This window comes from Oncorhynchus clarkii, chromosome 21 (genome assembly GCF_045791955.1).
Source record: "Oncorhynchus clarkii lewisi isolate Uvic-CL-2024 chromosome 21, UVic_Ocla_1.0, whole genome shotgun sequence".
NCBI classification, from domain to species: Eukaryota; Metazoa; Chordata; class Actinopteri; order Salmoniformes; family Salmonidae; genus Oncorhynchus; species Oncorhynchus clarkii.
In genome coordinates, this window is record NC_092167.1 from 34107085 (window position 1) to 34120127 (window position 13043).

Below are 13043 nucleotides of genomic sequence, written 5' to 3' on the forward strand. Positions count from 1 at the left end.
GTTCTGTGGTGTGAGGAGAGCTAAGCTAACTCCAGAGCCAAAAGGAGAGAGAAAGGGATAATACTAGGGTGAGAGAGAGAGAGAGAGAGAGAGAGAGAGAGAGAGAGAGAGAGAGAGAGAGAATAAGAGGGTACGGGATGGGAGAGAGAGAGAGAGGTGCAGTAGGGATATGCAGAGAAAACTGGAATACGTGTGTGTGTGCATGCGCATGTGTGTGTAAGTTCCCAGGAGAGGAAGAATCTTACAAGGAGAGAAAACCCAGCAGGTGAGAATCCAATCCAGGGCTTATATCCATATAATATAAGCACTGTTAAACTGCTATTACTATACCGAAGAAAAATATTAAATGCAACATGCAACAATTTTGAAGATTTTACTAAGTTACAGTTTATAGAAGGAAATCAGTCAATTTAAATGAATTCATTAGGCCCTAATCTATGGATTTCACATGACTGGGCAGGGGTGCAGCCTTGTGTGGGCCTAGACCAACCCACTTGGCAGCCAGGCATACCCACCTAGAAGGGTGGGCACCTGCTCGTCGAACATCGAATTCCAAAATGATGGGCATTAATATGGAGTTGGTCCCCCCTTTGCTGCTATAACAGCCTCCACTCTTCTGGGAAGGCTTTCCACACGATTTTGGAACATTGCTGCGGGGACTTGCTTCCATTCAGCCACAGGAGCATCTGTGAGGTCGGGCACTGATGTTGGGCGATTAGGCCTGGCTCGCAGTCGGCGTTCCAATTCATCCCAAAGGTGTTTGATGGGGTTGAGGTCAGGGCTCTGTGCAGGCCAGTCAAGTTCTTCCACACAGATCTCGTCAAACCATTTCTGTATGGACCTCACTTTGTGCACAGAGGGCATTGTCATGCTGAAACAGGAAAAGGCCTTCCCCATTCTGTTGCCACAAAGTTGGAAGCACAAAATCATCTAGAATGTCATTGTATGCCGTAGAGTTAAGATTTTCCTTCACTGGAACTAAGGGTCCTAGCCGAAACATGAAAAACATCCCCAGACCATTATTCCTCCTCCACCAATCTTTACAGTTGGAACTGTGCATTCGGGCAGGTAGGGTTCTTCTGGTATCTGCCAAACACAGATTAATCAGTCAGACTGCCAGATGGTTTAGCGTTATTTGTCACTCCAGAGAACGCGTTTCCACTGCTCCAGAGTCCTATGGCGGCGAGCTTAAAACCACTCCAGCGGACTCTTGGCATTCTGCATGGTGATCTTAGGCTTGTGTGAAAAAAATTCTCCACAGAGGACAAGTTTCAGACGAATACCAAACGTGGCTACAATAGCATTATTCTAACACACATTTCTATAGAGGCATTTTGTCCTCTTAACGGGGGAAGGGCTAACTGGTCCTTGAGCATTGTCTTGGACCATTTGCCATGCGGACCCAGGTGGAAAAGAGCAAATAAGTTGGCGCGGGTGCCTTCATACGTCTGTCTAAGACGTTTGATAAGTGACGTTGTACCGATGACGCTGTCCTGCCTGACGCAGTGTGTCTGTCTGTCTGACTGTCCATGTCCTTGTCACATAGAGCAGTGTGGAGAGGGACTACAGCCACTGACATCCACTCTCTGTTTGTCTCTTTACACCAACATCACAGAAAGGGGGGGGGGTAGAGAGAGAGAGAATAGGAAAGGGGGAGGGAGGGGAGGAGAGGATGGGAGAGATACAAGGAGTGAGGAGGGATTTCGAATCAAAGAGAAGGGAGGGAGAAGGAGAGCAAAGGGGAGGGCTTAGGGAAATAGAGAGCGTGTGATTGAGCGAGAGAGCGTGTAAAGCATGTTGCTGCTGGCTCTGTAATGCACTGTGAGCAAAGGACGAGAAAGAAAGAGGGAGAGAGGGAGTCACACACACACACCCTGTCTCTTGCACGCACACACACAGAAACTGAGAAGTGTCTTGCTTGGGAGATTGAGAGACACATGCACGCACTCTCACTCTCTCACACATGCACACACACACACACAGGGGGAGTGGTGAAGGCAGGCTCCGGTGCGTTTTGAAGCAGCAGTGAGAGTAAGAGAGAGGACTAGCCAGTACAGAGGACAGACGACTCTTAAGCTTGAACGGACCGTCACCTACCTACCAGCCCCCAGCCGATGAGCCACAGCCACTGCCACAGCACCGTAAGAGACTACAGCTACCTGTCACCTCCATCCCTTCATCCATCCCTCTCTCCCCCTCAACTCATCAGTGTCTGTGTGAAGGGCACTCGGCTGTAGTGGTTCTGTAGTTAGCGCGCCTTGCAGAGTTGGAGATCTGAGGGGAGGATAGGCAGCAGGCGTACTGAATGTGTTCCCCCTCTCTCTCTGCTCTCGTTCTTCATCTCTCTCGCTCCCTCGTTCATGAATGTCACCTCTGTCTGTGGGAACTGCTGGTGTTTACAAATGTTTCTTTCTCTCTCCCTCTTTCTCTCTCTCTCTCTCTCTCTCTCTGTCACTCTTGGGGGGGGGGGGGGGGGGGGGGTGGGTGATAAAAGGGGTTATGCCAGGAGAGCTTGAAAGGAAGGGAAGATCCATCTGTCCGTCCGTCCGCCTCTTCATCATCAACCCCCTTTTTTTGGGAGCCGGTATCTCAGGTCGGACTGTCCCATTTTGAATTCTTCCTTTTCTCTTGTCATTCTCTTGTTTTGATGGCGGGATGTTAAAGATCAGGTGAAGAAAGGAGGAGCTACATTGTGGACGTCTGCCAGGTCATGTCGTTTATACATCTTTTGTTTGTTGTTTTTTCAACGATCCCTCATTTGTCCTCCTCCTGACTGAATTGAAGAGTGTGTGTGAGACGCAGGACTGGAGCCTATGAGGACTTTGAGACTCATCTGTTTTGATATGATCCGGTCGTCAGGCAAATTCTTTCCTATCCTGGCGGAGCTGTATCAAAGTTAGCTGGAGCTCAAGGGAGAGGAGGGGGCCGTGGGGAGGGCCTGGGGCCCACGACAGAGCACCCGCATTGGGACACATGCAGAGAGGGACACTGGCATAGTGGTTCTTCTCACCCACTGTTTTCTGTGTACAGGAAAATGACAACAGTAGTTTTCTATTGTTCTGTTGCCATGTTGACGGAGGGACAGTGACATACCAGGGCAACACCTGAACAACAACAACGATAACAGCAAGGACAGGCAACAGCCATATCTAAAAGACAACAACAGGTAAACCACCAGTGACAGCAAAAATGCACTGCATCTAACCAAACCTCAATCAGCCAACACCTGATAACTTTGGGTGGGCCTTTGACAAGGACCCCACCCCTCCATCTCTCCATCCCCCTCTCTCCCTGCTGTGGTGTCCTTCTCCCTTCATCCTCCAGCGAGAATCCCCTAGTGACCCCACTCTGCTACTATATTTATCCAGATATTGTTGACATTATATTGACATTTATATGTCAATCTAGGCAAGTTTGCTCAAAGGATTCTGGGTAATCACCCCGGGCGGTGCTCCATCGCCCTGGGTGAAAGGGCAGGGGGGCGGCCCACGGTTCCCCCCGACCACAACCGGGTGAAGAGCGGGCGCGGGCAGCAAGATGGCGGCTCTCGCCAGCTCGTTGATCCGCCAGCGGCGGGAAGTGAAGGACCCCCAGGCCAACCGGCAGGTGGCCAACAAGAGGAAGCCGTGCCCCAAGGCCAACAAGTCCCTGTGCCAGAAACAGATATTATTACTCATTTCAAAAGTCCGACTATGTGGCAATCGAGGCCGAAAATTAGAAAAAAGACCGGGTGAGTCAACACTTATCTTTCTCTTTTCTGTCTTTTTTTCTTGTCTTTCTTTCTTTCCCGCTGAGATTCAGGATTGTGTCTTTGGTCTGGTTTATTAAAATAAAAGCTCATTTACCTCCCTGTTACTGAACACACACGCAGAATATGAGTTGAGTCTGTGCTCCCGGTAGGAAGGAGAGGTGTTGTTCGGGTATTGACCAAGCGGGGACACTAGCATAAGCCCCCGTCATGTGTGTGAGAGGTCAATGGAGCTGATCACAGGTTTATTGAACTCAGGTCAAGGTTCTCTTGAATCATCAGGGGAATGGCTGGAACATCTGTTGCATTATCAGCTAAATGGAAGCGAGAGGGAATAACTACTTGTATGTACTGGTTCTGTTCAGCCTGTCTGTAGAGAATCTAAAACCTTCAGACATATATCCAGTCACATCTGACAACACAGTAAAAGTACATTTTCTAAACACCTCATTTCCCCCGTTACAATACACCTCAAGGGTCAAAGTATACATGGCAGAGAATTAACCAGAAAACTGACCCCTTCACTGTCTGTAATGGCTCTGATTATTGTGTTAGGTGTCAACACGGCGGACTGACTAGCAGACAGGTCCCGGTCATCCGCGACAGTCGAATGAACTTGACATATGGCGTAGTGATTTAGCGCCGTATGAAAACGTCACTAGTCGCATTTACGATTCTGGGGGCCGTTCACCGAGGGGCCCCCATGGTAACTGGCTTGGGACTATTTCTACATAAGGTGTTGTGTAAAATAAACCGTGTATGTATGTGTGTGTGTGTGTATGTGTGTGTGTGTGTGTGTGTTATAAACTCAGAGACACATTTAGCCTGTCAGAGGAAATCTATCAAAATACATTTCTAGTTAGCGGAATTAAACTAGACGTGAGGAGGCATATTCCCAGACTGCTTTGGGGTCTTCGTCACTTCATCTGGTGGCGTTTTATGACCTCCTATGTAAATGTACCAAAATGATGTTTAATGGTGGCAGTAGTATTTCTACGAGGTAGTGTGAGACATTGGGTTGAGCATGAAGTCTAAGACAAACAGTTCTTAAAAGGATATTCTGGCATTTGGGATGAACTCGTGGACACCATTTTTCTGTCTATGCGTGCTGCAGGAAGGAAATAAGAGGTCTATTTGCAAACCAATGCTAACTAGAAAATGGCTTCATTTTTGACTATAATACTGCTTAATTGCCAAATCTCGCAGTATCCCTTTAATGTAAAAAAAATAAAATAAAATAAAAAAGCAATAATATGAATATTATTTACAACATTGTGATGTTTGGAAATAAAGAGCACATCCTGATTTTGTGTGATATTCACACACTGTGACACACATCTCGGTCCTCTTGACATTTGGATCCGGTCGTTTGGAGTGTGCTGGGTGTCAATGAATTGGATTGATTTATAGGACTGTGACGTCACCTTTAGAATCCATTAGCCTTTTCTCGCTCAGTATACCCGTCTTCTATTTAATATCATATTTACGAGTACGATTTCAGGCATGTCATTTTAAGAATTGAATGCTCAATTACTGTTTGATTCTGTTTGAGGTTTGACCTCTATTGTGGTTGGATTGTTGTGTGAATTTTCTATAAATGTTGTGTGAACGTTCTATAAATCAGTGGTTCTCAACCCACATTAAACCAAGCTGGGAAACAATTTGTAACGCTATATTGATAGTAGTTGTAGTAATCGTGTGACAAATGAAATAATTCAATGTTGCCCATATTCTTGATGAAGAATGTTAAGAAGCCCTGCTAATAGCACCTCATTAAAAATGTAGTCACTCTCCCTGGTTTTAGTCATTTCAGTTGAGAATCGCTGCTATAAATGTTGTGTGAACGTTCTATAAATGTTGTGTGAACATTCGACAAATGCGGTGTGAACGTTCTATGAATGTCAACCCACCGTATTTCATCAGGATAATCACCATGGAAACCTTAACCCTGAACACAGCATCTGCCGTCGCGGTGACCGCACTGTAATTACAGGTGTAAAATATGGCGGAACACGCTCACAGTCACACCGACCGAGGCCACAGTGAAAACAGATATACAGGCCAGGTCCTAATGGCCTGCCATTGTTTGAGACCCATTCCTTTTCTCCACAGTCTGATTGTTTTATGATCTCCACAATGGTGACATTCACTTTAAGATATAGCTGGGTCCCTGTCATTGTGGGAATATTGCTGAGAGAGAGAGAGAAAGACAATCATTTGCTCCGGGTGTGTGAGAAGGTGTGTGTGTGGTGCACGGTAATGAGGGATGGAGAGGGGCATGGAGAGAGGAATGGAGAGAGGGGATAGCTGTGTCATGTTTAATTCCTGTATCGACTATGGTGACAGTTCAAACGTGTAGTGTGGCAGTGTGTGATCTCTCCATTGGTGTGTGTTGTTTGGTTTGTGTTGGTGAGTGTGGTGGTGCGGGTGATATGGGTCAATATGTTTTAGTGTGTTTGTGTGTCTCTGTGACTGTGTGAGTGGCAACGCAATCCCTTACAGAAAAACCACATGAGATGTCAGTTTGAGAATGAGGTGAGTGGTGAATGTTAGAGGGGGAATAATTAGCCACACACCTCCTAGCCATTCGCATGTGAAACTTCAATTGATTTGTGATATCATGTGACCCCCCCCTCCTCCCCCCGGTGGGTATTATCCCAAACTACAAACTAATGCCGGCCCACCCTCCACTTCAGCCCAGTCAGCTGTTAAGAAGGTCAGCCTGCTCCACTGCAACCAACACTACATGGAGGAGGAATCACCACATGGGAATTACAGACACAGACAGAGACAGACAGAGAGACAGAGAGACAGAGAGAGAGAGAGAGAGAGAGACAGACAGAGAGAGACAGAGAGAGAGAGAGGCAGAGAGAGAGAGAGAGAGACAAAGCAAGAGAGAGAGAGACAGAGAGACAGACAGAGAGACAGAGAGAGAGACAGAGAGAGAGAGAGAGAGAGAGAGAGAGAGACAGTGACAGAGCGAGAGACAGAGTGACAGAGCGAGAGAGAGAGAGAGAGAGAGTCATGCTTATTTATTTTATCTTGTGTCCTTTAACCATTTGTACATTGTTAAAACACAGTATATATATAATATGACATTTGTAATGTCTTTATTGTTTTGAAACTTCTGTATGTGTAATGTTTACTGTTAATTTTTATTGTTTTTCACTTTATATATTTACTTTATATATTATCTACCTCACTTGCTTTGGCAATGTTAACACATGTTTCCCATGCCAATAAAGCCCTTGAATTGAATTGAATTGAGCGAGACAGAGAGAGAGAGACAGAGAGACAGAGAGAGAGAGACAGAGACAGAGAGACAGAGAATGAATGGGATGATGTATAGGGCATAAATGCTGTTAACCAAACAGAATACAGCAACACCTAGACCACACATCATTTTGGGGCACGCTCATCTATTGTGTGTGTCTGCATGACAGTGGGCCTGCATGAGGATGTCTGTGTTTGCATAGAGACAAATGATGTGGTGACAACACACACACTCTGGCTGGCTGCTGGTGTGTATAAAGGAAGTGTGTGTGTATAGAGGCAGCGTGTGAGCGGTTCATTCTTGCAGTGTGATTCATCAGGCCCACTCATTAACACACTGATTTATCAATAACAGACACACACAGATTTGATCAACAACACCGTGCTCAGTTTAGAGAGCAGCCTCTCAGCCCTGCACACACACAGAGCGGTATCGGCCTGTCCCGAGGTTAACCCATCTCTTTCTCTCTATTCTCTCTCTCCCCCTCCATCCTTCCCTCACCCTCAAAGTGTATCTTCTCTCCCTGGCTAAAGTAACCATGGCAGCGTTGTCAGTGAGCCAGGCAGTTAGTCAGGGACAAAGGGGAGCTGGGGCATTGTGTATTATGCTACAGTACATAGACCCAGGAACCAGTCTATTGTGAAGCTGATCATGTGCATCTATAATGTACAGTAACTCTAATTATTATAGGGGAGTGGCTACTATTGGGGATGAGATGACAGGTGTTCACTGTTGTGCGAGGATTGTGTATGCATGATGCTTGATGCAAGTAACTACATACAATAGAGAGTATTACACACACACACACACACACACACACACACACACACACACACACACACACACACACACACACACACACACACACACACACACACACACACACACACACACACACACACAGCAAGTTTGTCAATAAGGATATGGGTCCGTCAATAAGGATATTGCTTTCCCATTAGTGTTGTAGTGTGTGAAAAATACAACTACTGCAATAAACCACAGAAAATGTAAGTGTTACATACCACTGAACATTTGTAATTATTTCATTACACTGAGTTTCCAAATACGGTCGCAGATCTATAAAAGGCTATGAGCTGTGAGCGAATGACAGCAATTTCTATCCCACCGCTCAGACCACCGCCATCCAAAAGAATGATGTCTGATTCTACCTGTCTAAGATGGCCGTAAATTTCCATTCTTCAGTTCCATTGTTTTTCACTACTCACCTCCTGTTTAATGCCAATGGGACAGATGTTGTGTGTAAAATGGTGCCCGGTGGCAATGGGTTTTAGATGATCACGTTTGGTCTCACTAATGATCAATGAGTGTAAATGCTGAAGGTCCTACCTGACTGATTTATGGTTTTATGTGGAAAGTCTATTTGTTTTCTGTGGTTTTGGGTTGGATGTCAATCATCATCTATGGGCGATGACTTTGGGGAGGTGGGGGGGGAGGGGGCTGTGTATAGTGCCTGGTAAAGGCATTATTTGGCATGGATTGGTGCGATTGCCATGGTACCAAAGTGGGACAGAGAGAGAAGGGCAGTCGATTTGGGATCGGAATAACAGTGCTTCAGATGACCTTCAAAGTAAGAGCACAGAGGGACAATACACACACACACGCACACACACACACACACATGCACACACACACAATCTGTGACAGGTGTGCCACTGATATCAGTATGTCAAACAGCTCAGGGGTCATCAATGCACAATTAACCTGTTACACCATCTGTACCGGTGACACAGACACACACACACACACACACACACACACACACTCAAAAACTGCACTGCAACAACAGGGCTCGCAATTTTAACAAATCACCACACTTTTACAGCATATAATGGTGGAATCAAACAACACGTCAACAAACTGTTTTATGTGACAAATTGGACAAAATCATCACAAATTGTCATGCAGAATGTCATGATTGCCCAAGCAAAAATCTAACATTTTGGACCGCAGCTACCACAAAAACAAAATCCAATTATTTGGTCCAAAAATCTGTAGGGACTGATTGATCCGGTCTTGTCATGTACAGTTTATATTGGCACCCTTGCACTTTGTTCAAGTCACTCACAATTTTCCCTAAAAATAAGTTGTAATTGAACAAAGTATTTGGTCTCCACAATTCTTTATTTCACTGTTAATATTACAGAACCTTTGTTTTTGATTCAAAACTTAATATATCCATTTAAATCAGAAAATAAACAGGATTGGCATTGACAAAATTGATACCCTAGACTTAATATTTGGTAGCACTGCCTTTGGTCAAAATTCAAGCGCTTCCGATAACCATCAATGAGCTTCCTGCACCTCTGTACTGGTAGTTTGTCCCACTCCTCTTGTGCAAACTGCTCCAGTTCTCCCAGATTAGAAGGGGGCCTTCTCCCAACTGCTGTTTTCAGATTTCTCCAAGTTTTAAATGGGATTTAGATCTGGACTCATTGCTGGCCACTTCAGAACAGTCCAGTGTTTTGTCTTGAACTCATCCTGGGTGCTTTTTGAAGTGTGCTTGGGGTCATTGTCCTGCTGGAAGACCCAGGACCTTTGACAGAGACCCAGCTTTTTGACACTGCGCTCTAAAATACCTTGGTATTCTCCTGATTTCATGATGCCATGCACACGTTCAAGGAACCCAGTGCCAGGGGCAGCAAAGCAACCCCAAAACATCACTGAACATCCTCCATGTTTGACTGTAGGGAAGTTGTTATTTTATCTGAAGGCTTCATTTTGTTTTCTGTGAACATAGAGATTGTGTGTTTTACCAAAAAGCTGTAATTTGGTCTCATCTGTTCACAGGATATTTTCCCAGAAGGGTTTTGACAAGTTCAGGTGTGTTTTGTCAAATTGCAGCCCAGCTTTCTTATGTCTTTCTCTCAGCAATGGGGTCCTTCTGTGTCTCCTACCACATAACCACCTTTCATGGAGTTGGCGACGGATGGTTGAGTTGAAACTGTCGTACCTTGTGTCTGAAGGTCAGCTTGAATCTGTGTGGCAGTTGATCGAGGTGATTTCTCCACAATTCAAACAATCCTTCGCTGCACTCTTCCGCCAAGTTCTCTCTTCCTGCCACGTCCTGGGAGGTTGGCGACAGCGGCTTGGGCCTTAAACTTCCTGATAACATTACGTACGGTGGAAACAGGAACATCAAGGTCTCTGGAGACGGACTTGTAGCCTTGAGATTGTCCATGCTTGGCTATAATCTTGTGTCTGGCCTCCTCAGAGAGTTCTTTGGTTTTCTTTATTTTGTCCATACTCATTGCGGTACACACAGTGACACAGAACAGGAGAATGAGTCCTTTTCTCTACTCAAACTGGTTGAATACATTCTTTTTATACTGCAGACAACTTCAACTCAGCACAGGTGAGTTCAATTCCAAAGTAAATGAGAATCACCTGTTTGAAATCTAATTATTTCTAACTGCTTCTAGAAGGTGCCAATAATATTGTCTGGGCCATTTTAGGATTTCTTTGTGGAATTAGCTAAAATTCAGTAAATTATTCCATAAAAAAAAAAAAAAATTCAACTGCACACCGAAGACATACATATGTGGATCCCAAAATAAGCTTTAATCTCAACATTTTTCTGCAAGAAATGCGGCATTATTTGAAAAAAGTGCAAGGGTGCCAATATTGTTGGCCACGACTGTATGTAGTTGGCAGCCTTCTCTCTTATTGTGAATATGTGACTTAAGCACATGCAGGTAAAATATGTGTTTCTGCCAAGGCAGCATCTTCCTCTCTCCCCACCTTCTTGACTCAATGTCAAAAATGAGCAAGTGGCGAGATGACATGAATGAAGCATTGTCCCTTTAATCATGTCAGTATTAACAGAGGAAAGAGAGGAAAGCCTACATTAGCACTTTCAATTTGCCTGATTTTATGCACACACAGATGTGCATACGGTGCATTCGGAAAGTATTCAGAACCCTTGACTTTCCCCACACTTTGTTACAGCCTTATTCTAAAATGGATGAAATAGTTTTTTCATCAATCTACACACAATACTCCATAATGACAAAGCAAAAAATGGTTTTGGGAATTTGTAGCAAATGTATAAAAAAATATATATTCTCCTCAATCTACACACAACACCCTATAATGAAAATACAAAAACAGGCATTTAGAAATGTTTGCAAATTTATAAAAAATAAAAAAAATGAAATATCACATTTAGATAAGTATTCAGACTCTTCACTCAGTACATGGTTGAAGCACCTTTGGCAGTGATTATGGCCTCTAGTCTTCTTGGGTATGACGCTACAAGCTTGGAACACATTGGGGAGTTTCTTAAGCTCTATCAGGTTGGATGGGGCCACACAGCTATTTTCAGGTCTCTCCAGAGATGTTCGATCGGGTTCAAGTCTGTGCTCTGGCTGGGCCACTCAAGGACATTCAGAGACTTGTCCTGAAGCTACTCCTGCGTTGTCTTGGCTGTGTGCTCAGGGTCGTTGTCCTGCTGGGAGGTGAACCTTTGCCCCAGTCTGATGTTCTGAGAGCTCTGGAGCAAGTTTTCATCAAGGATCTCTCTGTACTTTGCTCTGTTCATCTTTGCCTCGATCCTGACTGGTCTCCAAGTCCCTGACCTGAAAAACATCCCCACAGCAACAGTTTTCAGCTGTGCTAACATAATTGCAAAAGGGTTTTCTAATGATCAATTAGCCTTTTAAAATGAAAAACTTGGATTAGCTAACACAACTTGACATTGGAACACAGGAGTGATGGTTGCTGATAATGGGCCTCTGAACGCCTAAGTAGATATTCCATTAAACACCTGCCGTTCCCAGCTACAACATTAACACTGTCTACACTGTGTTTCTGATCAATTTGATGTTATTTCAACGGACAATTTTTTTTGCTTCTCTTTCAAAAACAAGGACATTTCAAAGTGTCCCCAAATGTTTGAACGGTAGTGTACATGCAGAAAAAAACACAAATGCGCATGCACCCCCCGCTCCCCCCTCTCCCCTTCACCCCTCGTGGCCATGCGTGCAAAGTGTGATATCTCTGTCGGCCCTGTCACACCGGCCTCACACACCCTCATTAAATAACTCTTCCCTCTAACCCCCTCTTTTCTATCCTCCGTCTCCTCCCCCTCTCTTCTCCCCACGGCCAGTGTATGTGTGTGGTGTGTCAGAGCTGGGCGCGTGTTAATTTGCTTTGATCATGGAGGGATTAGGGGGTGACAACAGGTGTGAAAGACAAAATAGATAATGGCATACTATGCTCCTGGCATCTCTCTCTCTCTCTACCGCCCCACGCCTCTCTCCAGCTACCACTACCCCTTCCCACACACGCACACATACAGTGGGGCAAAAAAGTATTTAGTCAGCCACCAATTGTGCAAGTTCTCCCACTTAAAAAGATGAGAGAGGCCTGTAATTTTCATCATAGGTACACTTCAACTATGACAGACAAAATGAGAAAAGAAAATCCAGAAAATCACATTGTAGGATTTTTTATGAATTTATTTGCAAATTATGGTGGAAAATAAGTATTTGGTCAATAACAAAAGTTTATCTCAATACTTTGTTATATACCCTTTGTTGGCAATGACAGAGGTCAAATGTTTTCTGTAAGTCTTCACAAGGTTTTCACACACTGTTGCTGGTATTTTGGCCCATTCCTCCATGCAGATCTCCTCTAGAGCAGTGATGTTTTGGGGCTGTTGCTGGGCAACACGGACTTTCAACTCCCTCCAAAGATTTTCTATGGGGTTGAGATCTGGAGACTGGCTAGGCCACTCCAGGACCTTGAAATGCTTCTTACGAAGCCACTCCTTCGTTGCCCGGGCAGTGTGTTTGGGATCATTGTCATGCTGAAAGACCCAGCCACGTTTCATCTTCAATGCCCTTGCTGATGGAAGGAGGTTTTCACTCAAAATCTCGCGATACATGGCCCCTTTCATTCTTTCCTTTACACGGATCAGTCGTCCTGGTCCCTTTGCAGAAAAACAGCCCCAAAGCATGATGTTTCCACCCCCATGCTGCACAGTAGGTATGGTGTACTTTG

The 13043-nt window shown here is 44.8% G+C and overlaps 1 protein-coding gene across 1 annotated transcript in view; it reads left to right on the forward strand.

The window, feature by feature from the left end:
• The first annotated feature begins 2561 nt into the window (after window positions 1–2561).
• The window catches only part of LOC139379423 (fibroblast growth factor 11-like), a 133417-nt gene continuing 122935 nt past the window's right edge, over window positions 2562–13043 (forward strand). The window contains exon 1 of the mRNA XM_071122235.1: window positions 2562–3730. Within this exon, the coding sequence (XP_070978336.1) occupies window positions 3538–3730 (193 nt within the window). The 5' untranslated portion in view covers window positions 2562–3537. The remainder of the gene's footprint in view (window positions 3731–13043) is intronic.